This window comes from Barbus barbus (genome assembly GCF_936440315.1).
Source record: "Barbus barbus genome assembly, chromosome: 30".
NCBI classification, from domain to species: Eukaryota; Metazoa; Chordata; class Actinopteri; order Cypriniformes; family Cyprinidae; genus Barbus; species Barbus barbus.
Window position 1 is genome coordinate 13,454,084 of NC_136758.1, and position 24,636 is coordinate 13,478,719.

Consider the following 24,636-nt stretch of genomic DNA (forward strand, 5'->3'; position numbering starts at 1 on the left):
TATAACTCTTACTTTATGTTTTACATCATTCCACAGCCATGACGTAATGTGACGTGTCGTCAGTTCTGATGACGATTGTTGCACAGAGACAGATGACGCGGTTGTTGTTGTTTCAAGGTAAATATTATGGTTTGTAAAACAAGCATGTAAATAGTTGTAGTTTTACGTGTCATTTATAACGTTTTAAGAATTAAGGTAATTAATGTTCTTTAAATAAAAAGTATTAATTATACAATTTATTCATATAATAATAAAAAAAATCATCCAGTCAAGCATTAAAAACATATAGGGTGCGCATCTTGTACCTCAGCAGAGGATTTGTTTATTCATGTTCAGGCTGGTTTAACAGTGCGTGCGCAAAGGATTGTGGGCTCGGCGCGTATGTTTCCATCATGGCGGCGTCAATTTCGGGATACACTTTTAGTTCTGTGTGTTATCACAGTGCCAACAGCGGTTCCGACCATGTAAGTACTCTGTCATCTGACTTTGAGGGTAAATGTTTAAGGGCACGACCGCATAGCGAAACAACAAACAGTTTATTCCATCAAATCACAATTAATTCATTTCCCGGTGTCATCTTCCTGTTGTGGCTTCAGAGGGGCTGTGTATCAAAACCTGGTGAGCCGCCTACCTAGACAGCCTTTGTAACATTCAAAGGTGTATTAGAATGCTGAAAATTCAGTCATCGGGAATTTTGTATTATTTCATGGCATTTTTAGATATTTTAAGTCGAATAGAGCTGACTCAGTACACGCCTTTGATGATTAACAGAATGCGGTCTAGGTAGGCAGCACACTGGGTTTTGAGACGCAGCCAGGGTGACAGCTAGCAAACCTACAAGCCGAAAGATTTTACAAGCTTGTCAGAAAGTGTCATTGCCGTTTATTCACAATATGATTTATTGCTCGTTGTCATAAATGTACACCGCCGGTAGCGTTGGGTCAATTCAATCTCGTCGAGATGTCAAGATAGTCACATTAGCTGGCTGGCTAACTTGTTTGTCAGCAAAAACTGTCAAATGCAAACTTGAATGTCGGACAGACATATTTAATGGCTTGTTCACAAATCCCTTTCGCTCTTTGTGTCCTGCCCTCTAATGTAGTAGTTGAGGCATTAGGAAGGAGGTGATGCAGGCTTCGCATAGTTGTTTTGGGCTGGTTAGTCAGGTGTAATGCTTAACCTGTTTTCATTCAGTCAAAGATATGAGGGTTTTTACTGTTTTTCCTTATTGAATATCTAAACCTAATTGGTAACCTAATTTTATTTTAATTAGAATAATCAGCATTTTCAGTGTGATCTGAAACTGATCAAATAGCCAGGGAAATTGTGTTGTGTGCCTGGAGAACAGTGTTTCTGTTGTTCTCTCATTGCAGCCCTGTTTGGGACATTTCTGTTTTTCAGAGCTCCTTGTAGAAACTTGTCCATTTTGTAACACATTTGTTGCACGAGTTCTAGGTATATTCACCTACATTTTGGTATACCATGACCTTTAGAGGTGCAAATTAGGTTTTGTTTGCTTTTTAAACACATCAAATGTCCCTTTAAATGGCATTTGGCCTGTTACGGTAAGGGAAAAAAACAACGTTTTTTTCTTTAAAATTATATTACTATGATAAGTTTGTCAGTATCTAAAAACTAACATGTCACAAACTAGCAAGCCCTGACTAAATGGCAGCATAATATATGATAAATTTGGAATGCTGTTTTTTAAAAATAAATAAATAAATTTGTAGTTTTAAGTTGTTTTTAACATTTGTATATTTAATTTTGTTTATCATGTTTAATGCTAAAAAATTGCTAAATCATTCAATGTTATTAAACTGTATGTAGAGATCTCAATTTTTGAGTAATAATAGTAATAATAGTAATTATTACTTCATTTTAAAACAGTAGCAGGCCTTATTTTGTACCTTTTGTTGAAAGTGTCTATTAACTTGTGGTAATAATAACATTCGATCTTAACTAAACTGTCTTTGCCTTTGAAATGCCATTTTTATGCATCTTTTATGCCTCTTTTAGGAGGGCTTCCTGTTGGGAGAAGTGAGACAGGAGGAGACTTTAAGCATCAGTGACTCACACATCGGTAGCTCAGAATTCCTCAATGTAATAGGTAAAACCATGGTTGATTATTTTTTACTGTCCCAAAGCTACAGACAAAATGTAGAGTTTTTAATGACCATTTTAGTTTGGGAAATTTGATCATGCATTATCAAAGCCTGATGCATCCCGTTACCGAAATCCTGGAAGTTTCAAATCACAGACATAACACGTTTAACAGTGAGGATGTGACAACCTGAGGGACTTTATCAGTTCAAGATATGGCTGATGTAATCTGTTCAGTCTCAACCATTCAAAGTACTGTCACAAGCTGTCCTGGTTGTCAATAACCTGATAAACTACCCAATTTTGTTAAAGTTAAGTTTGTGTCAGCCAGCATTCCTGATTAAGGCCTGAGAGATAAAGCCTCATACATCAATGTAAACCTTTTTGGCTCAGAAATGCTGGAAATAGCTTCTCTCCAACATTAAGTGATCATGTTTCATGAGTTTGGCGCTGCTCCCAGGACCCCTTCATCTCTGATCACTGTACAAAGAATTTCACAAAGGCCTTCAACATTAAAAGCGGGCCCAGATAGCTACCTTATATTTGCAGTAAGATGAGTCATTATGAAAGTCATGTTGTCCTCGCTAGACAACCTTCAGATCACAATGGCTGAGCTTCCACGTCGCATATTACAGTTTTTAGAGAACAAATCTGCTAACATATTTTCCTTCTTCTATTCCAAGGTTAATGTTGTCTGTATGCGTATTATAAATATTTAAATGAGACCTCTTGAACAGTCACCGCATGCTTGCTTTACTCAGATGTTGAATAGAATTGATCACTCGCATTCACTTGTTTTTCAGAGGTCCATAATCATGAACCTTGTGCACAACTGTTTAGGTAAGAATGTCCTGCATGGGCAGTTGGATTTAGTAGATGCATTCTAAAATGTTTATTATATGTTATAATAAAAATATACACTACCATTTAAATGTTTTGTGTTGGTAAGATTTAACTGCAAAAATTCTTTGTGTGTTGCAGCTTTTATGACTATGCAGGTAACGTCAATGAAGAAAATCTCAACAGAATCCTCAAGGACAGAAGAAAAGTAAGCAGTTACCATGAAATATTCATAAAAAATTTAGAGAGTAAAATTAATAAATTATTAAAGGGTACCTTGACAGGTTCTTTGTCCTTTTGTGTTCGACTTTGTGTGTTTAATTCAGCCGACCCACTTCACAATGTCTCTTCTTTTTGAGCAGAATGTTATCGGCTGGTACCGCTTTAGAAGGAACACTCAACAGCAGATGTCATTCAGGGAGCAGGTGATCCATAAGCAGTTGACCCATATACTTGGCATCCCAGATCTGGTCTTCCTCCTGTTCAGCTTCATCTCCACAGCCAATAGTTCCACACATGCTTTGGAGTACGTGCTATTCAGGCCCAACAGAAAGTATGTACATGCTGGTTAACACATACTTATGGAAATATGTAATACTGTGGGATAAAAATTTGCAAAATATGATAAAATCATGATTCTGTTTAACAGTATAGAGACTTGTCTCTCATATTGTTATTTCATAATGCCATGCATAATGTTTGAAAATGGTGTGATGTAGCTGATATCGTGTTTATGAGCATTTCTGTTGCAATTTTGATCTTTATCTCAGCAGGTATAATCAGAGGATATCTCTAAGCATCCCAAATTTGGGCACCACCAGTCAACAGGAATATAAAGTCTCATCTGTGCCGAACACCTCCAAGAACTACGCCAGTGTCATTAAAGAACACGGGTGAGGCAACCTGACTGCAATGTTCAGTATTCCTCTTTAGCCATGTCTCAAAGTGTAGTTATAGCAAATTGTGTTATTTTGATTTTACCCTACCATTCAAAAATATAGGATTTTATTAAAGAAGTCTCTTTTGTTGATCAAGGCCACATTTGTTTGATCAAAAATACAGTCAAACAGTTATATTGTGAAATATTACTACAATTAAAAACTATTCTATTTGAATATATTTTAAAATGTAATTAATTCCTATGACTGCAGAGCTGAATTTTCAGCATTATTCTTGAGTGTCACGTGTTTTTTTTTTTTGTGTTTTTTTTCAGAAATCATTCTGATATGCTGATTTGGTGCTCAAGAAACATTTCTTAATAATATCAATGTTGATTACAGTTGCACTGCTCGATATGTTTGCAGAAATTGTGATACAGTTTTTCTTAATTTACATGATTTAAACTGCACAGCATGTAAAACATAGTCTTACTTTTGCTGCAGTAAATACTTGAATTAGTGATATCCAATTAATTTTTTTATTAAATTATTTATAGGACTGAGTTCTTTGATAAGGATGGCGTGATGAAAGACATCCGAGCTATTTTTCAAGTATACAGTGCCCTTCAAGAAAGAGTGCAGGTGAGTTACAGTTTTATGTTTCTGAACTGTCAGATAACTTCAAGAGATGTTGGTTAAAATACACCACAGTTTTCTATGTGTAATAACATTTAAATATTTTAAATAAATTATGCTCAGAATGTGCTATCTATGAATTTTAGGGATGCACGATAGCCGATACTGATATACATTTCCTTTTTTCGGAAACAACAAGTCTTTCCAGTGCAGCAGAGATTATGAATTTTATTTATTTATTTTTTTTGATTAGTTTTGATTAGTTTTGAGAAAAAACTTACTGGTTAGAACTAAATAATGATTATTAAAGCTATTTTTATAAGTACATTGAAAGCTTTGAAAATAACTAAATAAAATCAATCACCGCTGCCTTTTTATTTTTATTTTTTTTACATTTTACTTAAAGATTTAACATTTGAAGGTGCTCTAAAGCAAAAGAGCTATAAAAAATCTACAAATCACTAGCACATCTTGAGCCGGGATGCTGCTGATGTTTACATTTTAAGACGTTCCAATAATATCATGCATCCCTAATGAATTTTCTGTCATCCTGCAGGCAGTGTGTTGTGAAGTGGATCAAAGTGAACGAGTGAGGGAGAAAATCCAAGAAGAAGTGAACAAACTCAAAGAGGAAATCGCTCTCAGGAAACGTAACAGCGCTGAGGAAGAGAGAAGTACGTGCTGATGACTCTGCGCATTTGTTGCTTGTTTAACAAAAAAGGGAAACACTTCCTTTTATTATCTTCTCTATTTTCCTTACAGGACTCCAAGAGGCGGCCGCTGTCACGCTTCCCGATAACTCTGCCCTTCCTGACTCCTCACACTCTTCACTGACTCGAGTCGTGCTCTCAGGTCCCTCGGTGGAGCCCAGTTTAGAGAGACCCGTGAACTCGTCATCTCCACCAATCTACAGCACCACACTGCCTCCAGATTCACCAAGCGCTATACTGCTCCCGCGGCCCCAAGCCGTAGGTTCACCTGGACACCCGTCTCCCAGTCTGGGCCTGGGCAACGGAGACGGTTCGAGCTCGGATTCCCTGAACCGTCAGGCCACCGGCCAGGAAGACCAGGAGGATGACGACGACGATGACGAGGACAGTAGCGAGTATGAAAATTTAGTTAGCGAGCAATTGCAACCACCTTCCTTAACAGAAACCGTTGCATTAGGACGACCGGCTACCCTGTGGCCCGACGGTGATGCCCACAGCCCGCCAGGCTCATAGTAATCAAACAAACCAACGGGCATATTGATGACCGAACAGAACTAGGTGTGATCGTGAGGTCTTGGTGTTCAGAACACAAACAAGCACTTGCCTTTTGTGAGTTATGCCAATGCTGTCCTGTTGTACACATTTAACAACTCTGTGCAGAGGACGTCATTGTGTTTCGACGAACTCCGAAGTGGAATGGAACGATATCCCCATCCGTGTGGATTGACAGGCCAACTTTTCTCCGTTTCATGCTCTCCTCTCTGATTTTGTTTGGGTGGAGAGGTGCATCCTGCTTATCTCGATGTCTGCAACTCACTGGAGTCATTCGGTACTTGCACCATTTACCTCTTGCACTGTTTTGCCTTCTTTTGGTCTGTATTTGAATAGAAAAGCAAAGGGAATGATGTCTTTTTTTTGCGGCCTTCAAACACATCTCTGTGTGAGCTTATTCCATCTTCATTGTCTTGCTTCGTAAATCTGAATGGACAGAAAACAAATCCGTTATAATAAGTGCTTAGGACTACAGCTGACACTTGAACAGTTTGTGTTCTAGAAAATTTATTTTATTTTTGGTTTTATCAGTTATATTTGATTTGTTTGAGTAATATAATGGCCTATTCATAAGAAAAAAAAGATAATTTTTGGTCAACGATTATAAAAGTTACTTTGATAAGGGGTGCTTGTATTTTCTATGGCATACTGTAGATCACGACTAATTTCATTGGCTTAAATCCAACACATTTTTGTCCTATTGAATGAATCGAATATTATATTTCTTTCTGCTGCACTTCAAACTTTCACCACTGAGCTTTAACCGAATTTTCCGGTCGTACGGTTTGACGGAGCCATCAGAAACTGGAAGGGTCAAAATGCAGCATCATCGATCTCAGGATTCTTTTACAGTACCTGGACTGTTGTTTTCTCACATCTTGTCCACATGCCTTTGTTCCATAGTTGAGAAGACATGATTGCTCAAAGCAATGCAGCGGTGGATCAGTTTAGAGCTCTGTGATAACGTGAAATAAAGATTTCAGCCATATGCAGCAGATCTTTAAAGGTAGAAGCAGTTTTGTCATCTGTTAGTGGATGTTTTGCTACATCTGATCAAACCAAAATGACGTTTTCCCTCAACTTTGTATGTGTGTGAATCTCAGAAAAACATGACTGGGTCATTTTACAATTAACCATTAAATAACAAACTGCCATGATGTATAAATACTTGACAATTTTATTTTATTTTTAAAAACAATTTTTGCAATAACGTTTGGAAATTTAGTGGAAACTGATTTTACAATGTAAAAAATGTCACAAAAAAGTCCAAAAACATACTCTTAATATTTTTCCAGTTACAAATGTTATACAAATATAGACTTGAAAAATGAAATGACTGTAACACGTTCTTGTGAGATTCACCCATGTCGTGCATATTGTGAACAATTTGGGCAAGTGACTTGAATCAGATTGATGAGCTGTCTGACTTTTTCACCCAAAGATTCCAAAACTTATTTCTTAGTTTTATCTCAGGATCTGACGCTCTGACGTTTATTTTGGCAGAGGCCGAGAATGTCTCACTTTTCATTCAGTATATTTCTCCAGATCTGTGTAGGACAGAAAAAAATAAGAAATGGTTGTTCCCTGGCATGAGTGTGAATGAGAGTACACTGACACAGATGTTTTAGTCAGCTGTATCATGTTGCATTGACCGTCTGCTTTAAATGTTTCTGACCTTGGCATCTGTCTTCAAGTGTACAGCCAAAAACCACCACCCATGGATTTCAATAGGAATATGTAAACTGAACAATGACACTAAAGTGGAGAGATTCCACATTTAAACTTGACATGGGCTTGTTTGGACAGCTGGCAGCCAGTCCCTCAGAGCTTTAAAATGCCATTTTATCATAACTAACATGTTCCTTAGAAAGTTCGGATGAACGTAAATGCCACTTAAGATGATAAAATATATATGCATAAACACAATCTGACAATCCGAAAAAAAAAAACAATCTGATCTGTTTTTTTTTTTACTAATATTTACTATTCATGATTAATCAGAGTAAATTTGTCCTCTGAATATTTAAAGACAACTCAACTAATTCAGTGTCAGTCCTCGCTGCCATATTGCCTTTTGCTCTCTCCTTACAGATGCTTTCAAATCTGATTACGAAATGAGTCCAAATTTGGCAGTGTGCCATTTTAATGGGGAAATTGCAATGATGTGATTGTCATTTTTATTGTCAGTTTAGTCAGCTGCAGGTCAGACGTGACCGTTTCCCTGCAATTGAGCAGCTGTGAGTGATTAACATTGTTCCCATCAGAATTGGACTGAAGTCTCTCGTGTTTTACAAGTGTAGACTGTGTTTGGCAGGCTGTTGCACTACTGCAAGCACCTGCAAGCATTAACCGTTCCATCCACTTCTTTCATAAATCTGTCAACGTGTTTACAAATATGAAGCAAATTCCCAATTATAAAGTAGTAGCAGTGTTTCAGCAAACACGTATTGTATTCTTTGGTGGCTAATTTGCCCATTTCTGTCATTATTTGCTCACCCTCATGTCCTTTCAAGGCCTTTTTTCTTATGTAAATTGCAAAAGATAGTTGGAGATTGTTCATTCTTCTCTTTTCCATGCAATGAATGTGGATGGAGACGAGGTTCTGTCAAGCTTCATAAAGGCAAAAACATCATTAAAGTGGTCCATATGACCTATGCACTATATTCCAAACCTGAAGCCATATGATAAGCTTAATGTAAGCAATTTTAAGTAAGCTGTGGTCACAATTCACTTTCATTGTACGGAAAAGAGCAGATTGAACATTCACAAAAGTAATGCAGGTATCAAAAGACAGGGGAGAATAAATTCTGACAGGAGTACAACTACTCTATAATGTTAGGTTAAAAAAGCACTTTTTCTCCCTCAGACATTATCCTTATCTGTTAAATTATTAGGCCCATTTATCTTGCAGTCTGCAAAATCTTGACTGGCACTTAAAGCCACATTTTAACACGTTTTTTGCAGTCTTCGGATTTCCTCCAAAAGACCTCCACATGCAGCCAAGAATAACAATATGATTTGATACTCTTTACACAAGACAAAGTGAGCTGAGCTATCAAATGTATTAGGTTTGAAAGCAAGAACAGTTCCCATTTCACTGAATGTAACCGTTTTAAATTCTCACCTATGATGGCAAAACCTTTCAGCCTCAGGTGGAACAATGACTTCCTTCCAGAATTGTTGAATTTTTGTTCATATATAAGCTCAATTTTGTGTCCTTGATGGTAGTTATGTTAGCATATTCGCTACAAAACAAACACGTAGGAATTGTGCCTAATAATGTAAACAAAATCAAATAAAGGGCAGTAATGCACACTGTTGGATTGAGTCGTGTAGTTTATATCTTGATCCTGAAGGTGGCGCAATTCATTCACGGGTCTGCAGGGTTGCCAAGTGCTGGGCTACTTTAAATTTGCCAGGCATTGATTTTTTGTCTCCCCGCGGGTTAAATGTTTGACACATTGCAGAAATTATATTTGATTGGAATGCTTGTATTTAAATATTTAATCTACTCTATTTAAACGACACACAAACTGATGAGCAGCGTGTTTGCAGAAAGACCAAGAATAGTCAAAAATAAAGGATTAGCATCCCCACCAACGACTGTGTACACTAGCTGTAAAATAATCCTATTTGTAAACAGACCTTTTATGATACTGTGATTTTTAAGTTAAAACTGTGTAATGCAAAATAGTAACTAAAATGTGTATTTTAGGTATGGAAGTGGAAGATTTTAAAACTTTTTGGCTAGCTTTGACTGCCAAATAAGCTGGTTCTATGGCAAAGATCTGGCAACCCTGATTACAGAGGACATTTTAAATATATCCATTGGTTGTTTCTTCACACACCCCAAAAATAACATCAGGCAAACATCATTTGTCAAAATCATTTATTTACTATAATACATAGCAGATGATGTTAAAATATTTAGTTTGTACATCATATGAGGCAGTCATATGAACAATGTTGCTCTTTTCTTTTAAACTACACTAAATGGGATCCTAGCAGCTGCACACTTACCCTATTGAGCCCTTTCCTCCGTTTTAGTGAGTCAATTGAGATCAATCTTGTCATTTTTGTTCCCATCCATTCACATACAAGCTCCCACATCACAACTAAACACCTCTGAGTTGTGCTGTATTCCATACAAAGACTGCAAGCTTTCTAAACAGCGTGTTACAGTGGAACAAAATTCAGTACCATTTAATAAAAACAGAAAAACAAACAAAAAAAGTTTTATTTATATAGGGAATTAAGTACAGTCAATGGATCTAACCCCAAATTTTAATACACCATACCACAAAAAAAAAAAAAAAATCTGATTATAGGTTTTACAAGATTATACAGAGCTCCAGTACCCCGTGATTTTTGTTTTGCCAGCCATCAAACGATGCCGACATATATATATATATATATATATATTTTCCTATTGTAGGGATTAAAGCCAAAATATGAGTCGAACTATGGCATGACACAAACAAACAAATATAACAATTTGACCCCAGTTTAATGTTCCCTCAAACAAGTTAGATTAAAAAAAAAAAAGTCTTGCATAAAAACAATTAAGCATTAACTTTTTTTTCCTCTCTTTCAGTTATTAAAAGTGGCAAAGAACATGCAAATTCAGTTTAAAAAAATTAATCAACAGAACCATAGAAATTTTGAAGGTGGTCTGCGGAAACTAAACGAACGAACATGAAACGAGAACGGAGATAACCTGGCGTCCTCTGAAGCCTGGATCTCTGAGATGTGCCAAACGGTTGCAGTGGGCTGTTTCCCTTTCTGTGGTTTCCAGAGTACGAGGGGCTCCCGTTTCAAAGTCTGTAGGACAAAGTGCATCCTAGGCAGGTGCCTCTGAGTTTATAAACTCATATTAGTTCAATCCCAAACGCCTTGGGACACCACCGCAACAACAACTGCTGTCTTTAAGATAAAAATATCCTAAAAATATATCTTTAGTCCAATGTAAAATAAAAAGGGGACAAACAAGCAGAAAAATGGCACATTTTGCCATTATGACAAGCCGTGCATGTGGTGTTGGTTTTAGTGAGTGATTGACAGCTCCATTGTCTTTCAAAACAAAAAAGTGTTATAAATATATCTGCCTTATGTTTGCCATGTTCGAAATTAGAATGTGCACATTTACTATGTCAAACTAACATTGACATTTTCTTTACAATTTTTCATTCAGTCTCTCATTCAGACTGGCTGAGGAACAGAAAAGGGAAAAAAAAAAAAATGGGGAGGTCTTATGCAAGTCACATCTTCCTTTGTACAAAAAAAAAAAAAAAAAAAAAAAAAAAAATTCTTTTTTTTTTTTTCACTTATTTTAAGCAGCTTATCCGCACACGTACAAGCCGAATGTGAGTAGGAGGTCTATATGAGGGGTTCGGGGGGCAGCGGGTGCTGGATCTGCTGTGGCTGGAGGGGAGGAGGGAGCTGAAGGGCCAGCAGGGACTCTAAGCCGTGGCTGTGTGGAGGAGGCGTCCCCTCGGCGCTGGAGGGCTCTGTGATTTCACCACCACAGAAGAAATACTGGCACTGCTGAATGAAGGTCTCGATGACGGACTGGTTGAGTTTGGTGGTGGACAGCGTGTCCTTGTTCTCAAAATCAGGCCTCATGAGCGTAGGCCAAAAACAGATGGACAGATTGTCGGCCGTCATCAACGTGGTCTTACTATGCTGACTTACCCTATGGAGGAAGGAGATAAAATACATTTTAAAAAGTATATATTACACACACATGTATGTGTGTGTGTAAAAAAAAAATGAAGAAAAAAAAAATCTGGGAATCAACCTCTATATACAAAGATGAATGGGTTAAATTACTATTAAAAGAACTTTAACAAAGATAAACTATTTTATAAAATGAAAGACAAATATAAAGGGGAAGCTGAAGCTTTACCTGTTGAGGTGAGTGATGACATATTTGAAAACTTCGAAGTTCACAGGAGGAAATTTTCTCACTATTTCCTTCAGCACTTGCAGTCTCTCATAATGATCTACAATTTCTGGAGAAAACACATTTAACAAACTCATTAGACAGAAGTGAGAAAATATTTAGACTTTGATTTATTAATACCTCTTGATTAATGCCTGTTATGGTTTATTTTGTGATAACTGGCTATTTGTACATTATTCTGCTTATTACAGAAGACTTTAAACTATCAATACATTATTTCATACCTTATTTCACCAAATGATCACTTAAGGTTGATCTTTATACACAAGTCATTTAATAACTCTGGTAAATGTAATATTTATTGACCTTAAAAATGAATGTCCAGTTTAACTGTACATTAGAATGTTGTGATGCATAAATTCACTTGTAGAATTTTAAATGACTAATTTTAGTTTTTAGCATTTATTTTCAAAACACAATAGTGCAGAATTTAAAATTTTGGTCGGAATTTCAATATCATCCCTATATATTACACAAAAATATTTAACTGTAAACCAAAAGTGACCAATCATAATCAGATACTCAGAGAGACGTGCAATCAGTTTTTAATTAAGTTCAACAAGCACTGAATATTTCAAACGTATAAGCACGTAATTAATATATATTTTATCTTTTCTAGCAGAAAGGCAATTAGAAATTTGCATTCATGTCTTACTCATTATCAAAAAGAAATTTCTGTATAAGAACAACAAGCTACAACTGCCTAGCCAAAAACCTGGAAGGGGAGGGAAGAGATAAAGCTGAAATATCAGTATGTTCAAAAAGAACAGCATCCCAGCACTTAATGTCATTTATCTACAGCAGTGTGGTTCAGAAATAATGAGGAGTACATCACAGGGGGCCCTGGATTAGATTCAGCACTCGGAAGCATCAAACGGAAATGCAGATGCATTTAAATGACTTCTCAGCTACCTTGGGCTGGGATTAGACGGTGTGGTGATGGGATTAATATTGAACGTAGTTGAAAGAAGAAACCAGGGACAGATAGAAAAAAACTGGACTCATAGGCTGTTGAAATGAAGTAACACGGGCAGGTTGCTACTTGTTCTCATAGCTGTAGCAGACACACTTCCTGTATTTCTTGTAGCTGCAGCCTGTGCGGATGCAACGGATGAACGCTGTGTCACTAAACCTGCCTCATTTTACCTCGGCACACTTCCGCCCACCTGCTGTTTGTGAAGACTGAAGTTTGAATGAGAGGCCGGGGTCAGACACATAACTACAGATGGAGTCAACTGAAGTTTGATGGCTTATACCCAATACTGGCAATAAACTCATTTCAGCCATTTTGCTGCAATTTTTCCAATCCTTATGTGAAATATTTGTTTGTTAATAATTATGTGCCATGCCAACTGTCAAGGCTATATTAATGGGGAGAAACAAGATAAAAATATAGCTGCAAGCAGCGATGGCAGGCCCAAGCCATCAGTACAAACGCCACCCCGGTGGCATCAGGAAGACGGTGCACAGCGAGCACATGCATTACATTAACCCTCTGGCAGTTTAGATTTGAGGGATACGGCAATGAAAGGGTTAATCCAAACCATTAAGACTTTGAAACACACACACACACAGCACAATATATAAAGATTTGGTAACACTTTTCAATATGTTTTCAGTATTAATATCAACTACAGTATATTAACATGAACAATAATTATATAGCATTTATTGATGTTAGTTAATGTACCCCCGGTTTCACAGACAAGGCTTAAGCCTTGGGCTAGATTACTATGCAAGTCTGAGCTGTTTCAACTGAAATAAAACCTGCACTGACTGATTTTAAAATATATCAGTGCCTTTGTTTTGTCTCAAGATGCATCCCAGTAATGTTTTTTTTTTTCTAAGCATGTTTATAAAAATTACTTAAATATCCTAATTGAACTATGGCCTAATCCTAGTTTAGTCTAAGACCTGTCTGTGAAACTGGGCCATTAGGTTTAAATCTAAAACATTATTAAAATTTAAAGTTTTATATGGTAACATTAGTTAATGTACTGTGAATTAACATGAACATCAACAAACATTAATAAATGCTATACAAATATATTGTTTATTGTTAGTTTATGTTAGTTAATGCATTTACTAATGTTAACAAATGAGACCTTATAAAGGTTTTGATAACACTTTATAATAAGCATTTTTAATGATTTTATTGATTTAAGCATTCGTTAAATATTTTTGCCTGCCTTACAGCTTAGTCTTCATCTGTGAGCTGAACTGTTTTACGGTTACTTTTAAACCATCAAACGTTTATACAGACTCTCTCTCACCCACCCCCTCAACCCACAGTCACCCACCCCCCACACACAGAAGCAGAGTAACATTAGATGTCTGATAGTTTTTTAATTTTCTGCTATCCATAGCGTATTGTATATTCGTGAAATTAATCATATTTCCTAAGAATGACTTGTTCTCTGTATGTAATTTTTTATGAAGTGTTTGGAAGCTGCACTTTAAAGATACAAGAAAATTACTGCCATCTTTTTTTAACTGTTATTTTAATAAATCACCATAGCCACACCGTTCAAGATATCCTAAATCCGTTCACAATTTAACATCTTCAGTATATTGGCATCATGTTGACAAAGTTTGGTGTGAACTACTTGTTTCTTCTTGGAGGAGTATGAATTAATTTACAGCCTGATTTTCCCAAATACTGACATTCAAGCAATAATAGCCGGCTTCCTGTTGGTCGTAGCTAATGAGTGTAAATTAGAAAGTTGTCAGGCTTGATGAGAACAATGTATGTACCAAGTTTCGTGACTGTAGCTAAAACTAACCCCCCCCAAGTTTTGTCAAAAGGTGGCGCTATAGAGTGCCTTTTCCACGCTCATTTATGAGTTTTTGCCAGTGTCTAACATTAATACTGATATATGTGTTGAGTTTCATTCAATTCTAATCATATTATCTGCCTCAAAATCACCAGAAAAGAATGTTGAAGTTTAACACGTTGCCATGGCAACAGTATTTTAGATATCAATATTCCCTTCACAGTTTTACATCGGCCATGTTTTGACATTTTGACATTATTCTGCTAAAGTTTGAAGCAAATCAAGTAAAAATAATATGCTAAATTCAAAACAATTTGAAAATGACTCGATCGACATCATATGACGAACAAAACCCTGAAGTTTGATCAAAATCAGACAATGTATGTGGATGTTATTAGACACTTCCGGTCTCATTTTTTGCAATAACTTCATCGCCTCGCCACATGCAAACTTGTTCGAGATATCAAAGTCAAAAATCCCTTTGCAATTTAGCGTCCCCAATGTCTTGAGATCATGTTCACAGAGTTTGGTGGCAATCTCTCTAAAAATACGCACACATGCACATATATATTTAAGAAAAATTGTATATTTGTATATTAAACATTTATATATAATATCAATTATAAAAATATACACATGTAAATATTTTCAAAATATATACTGTATGAGTGTGTATTTATATATACACATAATAAATATACACAGTATACACACATGTAAAAAAAAAAAAAAAAAAAACTCATTTTGAATGCGCTTAATCACAATTACAAATCACAACGTTTGACAGCACCAATTAAAAAAAATAATAATAATTACTTAAGGGTAGATAAAGCTACTAAATACCACACTTAGCAGAAACTGTCAGCTTAAAGTCTTAAATGAAACAATCGGTAACTAATAAAACGAGATGTTCTAAAGCAGTCCGTTACCACAAATCTCAGCCAAAGAAGCAGCACTTGATAACCTGAATGAATGGATACTTACTGGCTGCTTCCACCAGCTCTGGGTGGAGAGAATACGGTATGAGGGGGTCGGGGAGGTCGGCAAAGAAGGCCTTCAGGGCCCCAGCCACGGCGTTCACGGCTACATCCATCACTACCAGGTCAATACTGTGGTCTGCAAGAAGAATGAAAATAGTGTGAACTTGCCAAAGCAGTCAACTCCCTTTATCAGTGCTGGAAAAGCCACTAAAACAGATTTAACAGGACCGAGCAGAATAGAAGGAAAACTATGAAGAAAGGGAAAACAAATAGGAATGAGAGAGAAAGAGAGGCTGTAAGAGCCGGGTTTAAGGTGAAATGACAGCTGTCAGACTAGATCTCTCCGCAAAAGGCACTGAATGAACACAAGAAGGAGAAAAAGCACCCAATTCACAGTATCGTGAGGATGGAGAAGAGAAAAAGAGAGGGAGGCAAATGGCTCCAGCCCAGCGGGCAGACTGATGCCTATAGTAGCTCTTTTGGGCAAACGATGGCTCTCTGAGTGAATAATCTGGTCACTTGGCTGAAGATTTTCCACCCACTCATCTCCACAACTCACCAGCTAGAGATGACTAGTGTTTGGTTTGAAAGATATATGAAAATAAGAGTGGATTCACTTAAGCTACAAAATAAAAACGTATATGTTCTGTAATAGCGAGCGGTATGATGATATTACACATGAGAGCAATGAGGAAACAATAATGAGGAAATATATTGCAAAGTTGTCAAAACAAGGAAGAACTTATGGGTTTTGTTATGCACAGCATTTTTTTTTTGTCAGTTTTGTTTTAAGGCTGTTGTTTTTTAACTCAAGTGTTACATAATGTGCTAAAAGCCGCTTTTGCATGGATGCCAGGTTTCATTTGTTATGAATAATCTTATAATTTGGTTCCTGTCCATCAAGCTACAAACAAATGAAGTAAAAGACTGAATTCACTGCATTATCCAAAATACTCAGTTATTCAATATAGAGAATATATTTTTCAATGGATTTGCTACCATAATAACAACACTTTGATATAGACCATTACAGTGAAATAAAATTGTTTTGTGTCATGGAATAAATTTTGGTCATACCGTCCACCACGAGCCTATAACTGCCTCAATACTTTGTCAGTGTAGTGACAATTTAATTCTGAGCTTTAAAATGAGTATATAACAGATCACTTTTATGTGTCACAAGATTTAAGCTAAAAATGTCCTGCATAAGCTAATATCTAGTGCAAATCACAGCTTGATGGAGGCCTGAAGGCCTCACGCCAGTCAGAAGCCACAAATGTCAAGTTTGTTTTTACAGGAATGGTCCATTTACAGTGTGAACGATCATAATCACGTAATTCAGGGCCTGTTTCTCCTCCTTCATGCTGCTGAATGGAGATTTCACGATGTGATAGTTAGAAGTTAGAAATAAGAAAATTTTGATTTCAAAATTACATTTTATGTAAATTGTGTTAACATTCATGTACTATGAAGAGAAAATCTTATATTTTTATATTTAAAAAAAAAATTCTAAAAAAAGGAAATAATTTAAATAAAATCTAATAATGAAAAAAATATATATTTTTATATAAAATAAATATGATTAATATATTGCACATTTAAATGAAGCAAACGACTGAAGCAGACAAGAGACCAGAGACTGTTTAGCTTTCTGGTAATTGCAGCTGAGCAGTGTGTGTCTTAAATAGAACCATAATGAATCTAAAAGGTGATGAGAAAAATCAAATATACAAATTAACCCTTCAAACAAGAGTTTATCAGTCTCCTATCCAATTTGTGAACTATCTTCCAACATGTGTCCTAGCGGCATGCCATCAAACGCCTGCAAATGAAGCCTAATTTCCCACAGAGCCCAGTTAAAATCAGTACGTACCCTGGTCGAATTGTTTCTGAATGTTGTCTTGATCAGTCTTGTTTCCACTCACTCGATAAAGGCCCTCTGCGGTGAGACCTGCAAATTAAGAGGGACACTTCATTAAAATCAATCCCGCAAAGGTTATGCGACAAAACCTCAGTGGAACAAAGCAGTTAGTGCTCTAAAAAACAGCTAATGCTTGAAGCAGCCATATAAAAGGATGCACAAATGAACGAGAGGTGTCGGTTCTAGTTCCTTATTCAATATGAAGTGAATACAAATGAAGAAACACTGCAGAACAAACAGTAAAGGATGAAGAAAACACCAGTTAAGGTACACCAAGTCCATATTTTTGACAGAAAATTAACAAAACAAAACATCTCTGAACAGTGAGATGATCCTTTTTCTTTTTATTCCAAGGCCATCTTTTTAATTGGGCTTTTAAATATGATTAGCTGTATCTGTGCTGCTGTGTTATTCCAACCGAGTACGTAATATCTTCTAAAGGAACGGTATGTTGTTGTCAGTCACAGGTAAGAAAGCATCTGCCAAAACAGTATGTTTATCTCACATCCGCAGAAATGCTGTCATTACAGAGGTGCAAATCTTCCTCAGAAGACCAAATGTTTCTGAGAGCTATAGATCTACAGCCTTTCCACAGCACAGCTCTTTTTCTACAACCTTTGCTCAAATATTTAAAATCATGCACTCAACCCAGTAAACTGGGCCACTCCAGATGGATGAGTGGACATACAAGCTGATCTCACTGAGAGAAAAAGTAGGGCAGAAATGCAGAGAATGCAGCAGAATTCAACCCATACTTCCCAGTTCCCTGACCGATAACGCTGCGTGTATCTCTTTATTTCCATTACGTCTAATCTACTGAAGCCCGTTTATCAAGCTAAAGATAGCTCTGTGAAGCCATGACCTTGTGCAGCTCCGCAGTGCTCCGGAGCGCTGATGCAAAACACAGGGCCCCCACAGTCACTTCCAAAGCATTGTGGGCTGCTAACTGCTACAAGTCAAAACCGCTGTGCATTCTTGAGATGCTCGCACATGTCAGAGCCGGTCCCTCCTCCACAAACAGGTCAAAATAATTGAAACATGAGTCTTTTTGAAATCTAGAGATCTAGCTAGTTACAAATATTGGGGGGAAAATTAAACATTGCTATCATGCTAATACTACAGTTATGATAATACTGTAAAAAATGTCTGGCTGACACTCCCTAGGTGGCCATATTGCACCTTTAAGGGATAGTTCACCCAAAAATGACAACTCTGTCATTAATTACTCACCCTCATGTTGTTTCAAACCCGTAAGACCTTCGTTCATCTTCGGAACACAAATTAAGATTTTTTTGATGAAACCTGAGAGCTTTCTGACTTTCCATAGACATCAATGCAACTGGCACATTCAAGGCCCAGAAAGGTAGTAAGTACATCGTTAAAATAGTCCATGTGACATCAGCAGTTCAACGTTAAATTTATGAAGCTACAAGAATGCTTTTTGTGTGCAAAGAAAACAAAAATAATGACTGTTCAACAATTACTTCTCTTTCGTGTCAGTCTCCTCCATGCGTTCATGAGAGTACAATGACTCATTTTTGTTTTCTTTGCGAACAAAAAGTATTCTTTGTAACTTCATAACATTATGGTTGAAGCACTAATATCACATGGACTATTTTAACAATGTCCTCCTTACTACCTTTCTGGGCCTTGAATGTCATAGCTGCGTTGCGGTCTATGGAGGGTCAGAAAGCTCTCGGATTTCATCAAAAATATCTTAATTTGTGAAGATGAATGAAGGTCTTTACAGGTTTGGAACGACATGAGGGTGAGTAATTAATGACAATTTACATTATTTGGTGAACTATCCCTTTAACACTGGTTGCCACCAGTCATAAAATGGAAGCAAGATAACAACGATGCAGTCTGTAGTTGCTACTGCTGCACAAAATCATATATAAATGCACCCAAAAAGTTTGATCACTAGTATTTTTTGGTTTTCACACAAAAAACAGGGTGCACATATAATTTAAGTGTGATTCACTGGCAAAAAAAAATAAAAAAAATAAAAAAAAAAAGAAAACAAACGTAACGATGAATTTGACTGATAGCATTCTGTTTCTTTTTAGAATTTCCATAGATATAATGATAGCATTGTTATTGTGAATTCTTTTGGACACAAACGTAGTGAATATCTGATATTTTCATTTCGACTAATTTTGGCCACTGTTGCCAAACAGATTCAAAATGTTAACAGAAAATATAGGGCTGTGTTCGATACGACAATGTATCGTCACAGAGATTTAACGATATGAATATCGTTACAGCTAGGGCTGCACAATTAATCGAATTTCTAAATCGCGATTATGATTATGGATGCCACGATTACATAATCATTCAAAGCCGCGATTACAAAACTAAACAAACAATTTAAAATGCCCACTTGCATTATTCTGTGTGCTTAAGAGGTTTTTGCAGCGCAGGGTTTAACAAACTGAAACATGCTGGATAAAAGACATTTTGTCTAACTGATAGTCATTGTCACTCTGTTGTGCATGATATATATGTTAAACGTCAAACGTGTCAAAAGCGGAACAAAACAGCTGTACTCGTTTGAACTGCGCGCCACACTGACCTTTTATCCGCTCGCCTCAAAAGAAAACAGCGCAGAGCGAGCTTAGAGGGTATGCATAGCCACGGGAACATATTTTATCTAGGGGGTGCTGGGGGCGGGGCTTGATGTTGCAGGGCGGGGCCATGATGGGGGATTTTTGACAAAATCCTAATATTAAACAGCCCAAATTCTTATAGATTATTAACGTACAAATGAAGACAGAGTTATATGCGAACCAATATATATTTTTCTTTAATATTTCTATTATTTTGCTAAATAACATCCCTGATACTGAAGTTTTGATCAGTGCACTTCGGCGAATTCTCTCATTGGAAAGTGCAGATGTACATGCGATGTAAATAAGAGATTATGTCATCATACACTGCAGAAAACAACTGATTATAGCTTTTTTAAGTGTGCTTACACTCACGCTAGACTGAATTGAGTGATATTCTTTGATAATATGTTCTTTGCTCGCTGTATAATTTGTTTGTTGTTTGAATAATCATACACATGCTGCGTTAATTAAATTTCAAATGTATTTTTATTAAATGTGATCAGGTTACATACAAATTCTGTCTTATTAAAATATTTTATGTCATATGATAACCTACTTGCCTAAAACGTTATGATGTGTGTGTATTTAATAGATATAGCCTACATTAAGATTTTTTGAGCACGTTTGACCATAGACTAGAGCGCAATTAAACAGCTGTACTTATAGTGATTGTCGGTGGCCGTCTTGAGAAGCGAGAAAGCTTCAGAAGAAATTATTCTATCAGTTGATGTGGATTTGTAATTGACAATATCTTTAGGCTACTGTTTTTCCAATGCAAACACCATAGAAACCATATAGTTAGGCTACTTTTTTTACCATGGTAATGAGGTGCTGTACTTTTGGTTGTGTATAAAAGATGAGGCTGTTACAGTTTTCACAATGGTACTGTCAAACGTACATCTGCATCCCAACTCAAGCTCCTGTTCTAATGTGCACTTCTAAGAGACAAAACTTGTTCAGTGCTACCAAATCAGGTGCTGGTGCCACTGCTCTCGAATGTTAGTCTGGAGCCCTGATAATATAAATTGCACTGTAAAATGTTACTGTAATTTAAAATTCCGTCTAATTGTAAATGAAATGTATAGCTTTAGTAAACCATTTTGCATAATTTGACCTTTTTTGTTTAAAGAAGAAACCAAACCAATGTATAGTTGACATTTGAGGCTCAATGCTATAGAAAAGCAATAAAAGTTCAGGAAGAGTGTTTTCAGCCTTTTTTTAATATATAAACTTTATATAAATATATGGCATGCAGCTTCAAACAATGGCATAAATCTGTTAAAAAAGTAATAGTTATTAATAAATCGCAATTACAATCTCAAGGGAATAATAAACAATTATGATTTGGGTTATAATCGTGCAGCCCTAGTTACAGCTGTCTCTGTATCGGCACGTGTGCAGCAGTTGACCATGCTTAATTTGAAAACAAGAGCCGCGTTTAAAAGAGTAGAAAAGTGCAAGAGTATAACATACAGGCTACAACAAGGTTTAATCTGGCCGCAGAGGAACACAACCGGGGTTGCCTGATATAAAGAGACGTAATCCCCAAAAAGAGCTTCACATTTGCGTAATACAGAAATATCTAAGTGTGTCGACCTGGCAACCATGAGTACGCGCTCTCTCTCCACTGTGGATAAACTCACTTGCTTTCTGAAAACAATGGTAAGCTTGCAGTTTAGCGATCCCCACTTCAATATTCTATTCTCAGAAAAGTGTAATTCATCAAGTGTTCATTTACGAGAGAGAGAGAGAGAGAGGCTGTGTATGTATGAATTACCACTGTTTTTGCCGCATTTCTCTATTAACAGTGAAGAAGTGGCTTTAATTGCTTTAGAAACAATGATGTTACCAGCTCCTCGTTGAGAAAGATAATGTAGCGATTAAGCTATTTTTTGGATAAAATTGCAGAGCAGCACTGATAAGTTTGTGTTGCTGAATGTGCTGTGAGCTACAGTTATTAGCATTAGTTTAGAACGCTTCTGATTTGTATTTCTATTTTTTAAATGTAGAGAATGTGTTAATTTGCGCAATGATAACCTACCAGCAATGTAATGATTTCACTTAAGTAGCTAGTGTGAAAAAACTATGACCAAATAAAAATCTCACCACAATATGTAAATTTTATCATTCAAACCAAATATTATCAAATATATTCTCCTGAGAAGTCGAAAGGGCTTGTACAAGAAGTACGTAGTTTAGCACATAAAATAAGTGAAAAGAAAACAAATCTAGATGAATTAGCAAACTTAATTTATTGCTTAGGCAACCATTGTGACCCATCCCTAGTTGATAGTTGCTTTGTGGTGTCATTTGTGGCCGGTTGATGACTCATGGAGTTTAAATAATGGTTTGGTGAAGTTACCACGCAACGGCGTGGGTTTGGATCCAACCCTTTTTTCAGGCCTGTCACATGTGTGAGTGTGAGCTCTGTCCTGGTGGTGTTATGCCCAGCCTGACACTGCGAACCGAGTGTGAGCTCACATACAAGTGCAGGAGCACGTCGAGACTAACTACACTGTATCAAAGTCAAAGCCTTGAAGGAGTTCACACATACTGAACTGTCAGCCTGCTCAAGAACGTGTCCGTTTACTATTTCAGATAGCTGATAAAGCACAGTACACACAAACAGACAGACATTTGCACTTCCTTGAGATTTAGCCACTCAGATTTATACAAATCACTTGATGGATACTATAAACACACTTCAACCGGTCCAAATGACGTAAAATGTTTCTCATCATTCAGTGTGGACACACAAAGATATGGTGCGTTCAAGTCAAATCAGAAAGATAGTAATTAGTTGAATGCACATGAATTTTACTAAGTTGTAATTACGAGTGTAATTACAGGATTTTCTTTAAAAAGATATTTCACCCAAAAATTTAAATTTGTCATTTACTTTTCTTCTGCTGAACACACACACACAAAATATACATATATTTTGAAGAATGTTGGTAACCAAACAGTTGCCAGTAGCCATTGACTTCCACAGTATTTTTTTTCTATATTATAGAAGTCCGTGTCTACCGGCAATCGTTTGTTTCCCAACATTGTTCAAAATATCTTTTGTGTTTAACAGAAAAAAAGAAACAGGTTTGGAACAACTTAAGGTGAATAAAGGCCCCGATATACTTCAAACGAAATCGAAGAACGAACTGATATGACGCCATTTTGAACAAAATCAGGTTTGTTTTGAGTTTGTTTTGGCAGTTCGATACAGCTCACCAAAGCAAACTTTCTGGGGGAGTTTGTTTTGGCTTCTAAACATCTTTGAGCTACCATTGGTCCGTGGCGATTACGCAGTCAGTGAGTGAGTTCGGGAACTCCGCCTTCTTTGACGCGTGATTTTTTTTTTCCCGGTTCGTTTCCCATTCAACAAAGGTCAGGCAGGAGAACAACATCTCCAAGTCACTAGCAACATAAATAGCCTACACTGTCTCGAATAACTGTACTCCCACAAATATATCCGCACCAGTACAATCGCTCACGGGGAGACTTTAAAGGTTCAGAGAAAGCATTTAATTCCTAGCAAGAAATTGCAACGAAGCTTGGTGTCGACGACCCGGAGTTATGCAAAAAGCGTCGTAGAGAAACATCAGATGCAAGTTTTCCAAAGCCATGAAAAGAATGAGTAAAGATATAATACCAAATACTTGTTTCAAATAAATGTTACACCATACTGCTGCTGCTGCTGTTTTTTCAATAAGCGAATTTAAAAGGGTATACAATAAGTGATAAGCATACAATAATAAACCTTTGTTTTTATCAAATTATGACAATGCATAAAATATAAAAATGTGTAATAATTCTAGATACACCATTGCATCGTTGTTGTGTTTAGGGCATACCCGCGAGCATAGCGACATGTTTACATTAATCTACAGCCCGCCTCCAGCAGCGTGGGGGTGTCAATGTTCAAAAACAGTATACTGTCTTTTCTAAGTTCATTTTGCCCCCAAACAAAGAACGAAAACGAACTTCGTTTGAAGTATATCGGGGCCTTAAATGATAATAGATGTTTCTGTTTTTTGGGTGAACTATCCCTTGATCTATCCCTAAGCTTGTGAAAATGAAAATTTGTTTTGGTTTGTTTTCGAAATTGCATTTATAAAATAACAGAATTGTACAATTACGATAGAAAATATGATTCAATTTACAGCACCTTGAATAATCATTCAAACAATGCAGCACAACCAATGCACCTGCATTTCATCATTTTGTAGATGTAGATTAAAAAAAAGGCAGTGCTACAATTTATGTAGAAAAGGTGCATCACCATCTCGCTTTGAACTCTCCTGACATCGTAATTATGACTTCACAACACATAAATACAAACTTCCCAAGAGGACTCTAAGACACCAATAATCATGGTGTCCAACAGCTGGCAGCCATAAAAAGTAAAATCAGTTAGTGCGCGGATCCTGTGTGGAGTGTCAGTAATTTCAGAAGCGATGATCTTTAGTCAAATGCTGTGAGGAAGGTCAATGTCAAAAGTGTCGTAAAAACAGTAACAGGAAACCGTACTAAGGGAAGTCATCTTAATTTGGATGCAAGTCTATTGTCCCCTCTAAGCAATCCCCTCTTCCCATCCACCACTGGACTTTATCTGCACCTCCTCATCAGCAGACTACCATCGTGCTCAACCTCAGAGGCAACAAAAGGCCACCA

The 24,636-nt window shown here is 36.7% G+C and overlaps 2 protein-coding genes across 2 annotated transcripts in view; one reads left to right on the plus strand and one right to left on the minus strand.

The window, feature by feature from the left end:
• Positions 1-93: 93 nt before the first annotated feature.
• On the plus strand, positions 94-9,039 carry LOC306850398 (BRISC complex subunit abraxas 2-like). The gene is made up of 11 exons (XM_079386019.1): positions 94-117; positions 337-464; positions 2,020-2,110; positions 2,907-2,943; positions 3,085-3,151; positions 3,306-3,496; positions 3,714-3,836; positions 4,157-4,180; positions 4,379-4,463; positions 5,014-5,131; positions 5,220-9,039. Exons 2-11 carry the CDS (start codon positions 393-395, stop codon positions 5,678-5,680), a joined length of 1,269 nt encoding a protein of 422 aa, XP_079242145.1. The 5' UTR covers positions 94-117; positions 337-392; the 3' UTR covers positions 5,681-9,039.
• Positions 9,040-9,592: 553 nt separating this feature from the next.
• The window catches only part of LOC306850397 (rho GTPase-activating protein 5-like), a 38,249-nt gene continuing 23,205 nt past the window's right edge, over positions 9,593-24,636 (minus strand). The window contains exons 4-7 of the mRNA XM_079386018.1: positions 17,309-17,386; positions 15,440-15,571; positions 11,625-11,730; positions 9,593-11,411 (exon numbers count right to left, since the gene is read on the minus strand). Coding sequence (XP_079242144.1) covers positions 11,096-11,411; positions 11,625-11,730; positions 15,440-15,571; positions 17,309-17,386 — 632 coding nt within the window. The 3' untranslated portion in view covers positions 9,593-11,095. The remainder of the gene's footprint in view (positions 11,412-11,624; positions 11,731-15,439; positions 15,572-17,308; positions 17,387-24,636) is intronic.

Coding starts and splice junctions, on each gene's coding strand:
- LOC306850398 (XM_079386019.1), top strand. CDS start 393: ATGGCGGCGTCAATTTCGGGATACACTTTTAGTTCTGTGTGTTATCAC. Junction 3,497..3,713: donor CTATTCAGGCCCAACAGAAA/GTATGTACATGC, acceptor TCTTTATCTCAG/CAGGTATAATCAGAGGATAT. Junction 4,464..5,013: donor CCCTTCAAGAAAGAGTGCAG/GTGAGTTACAGT, acceptor GTCATCCTGCAG/GCAGTGTGTTGTGAAGTGGA.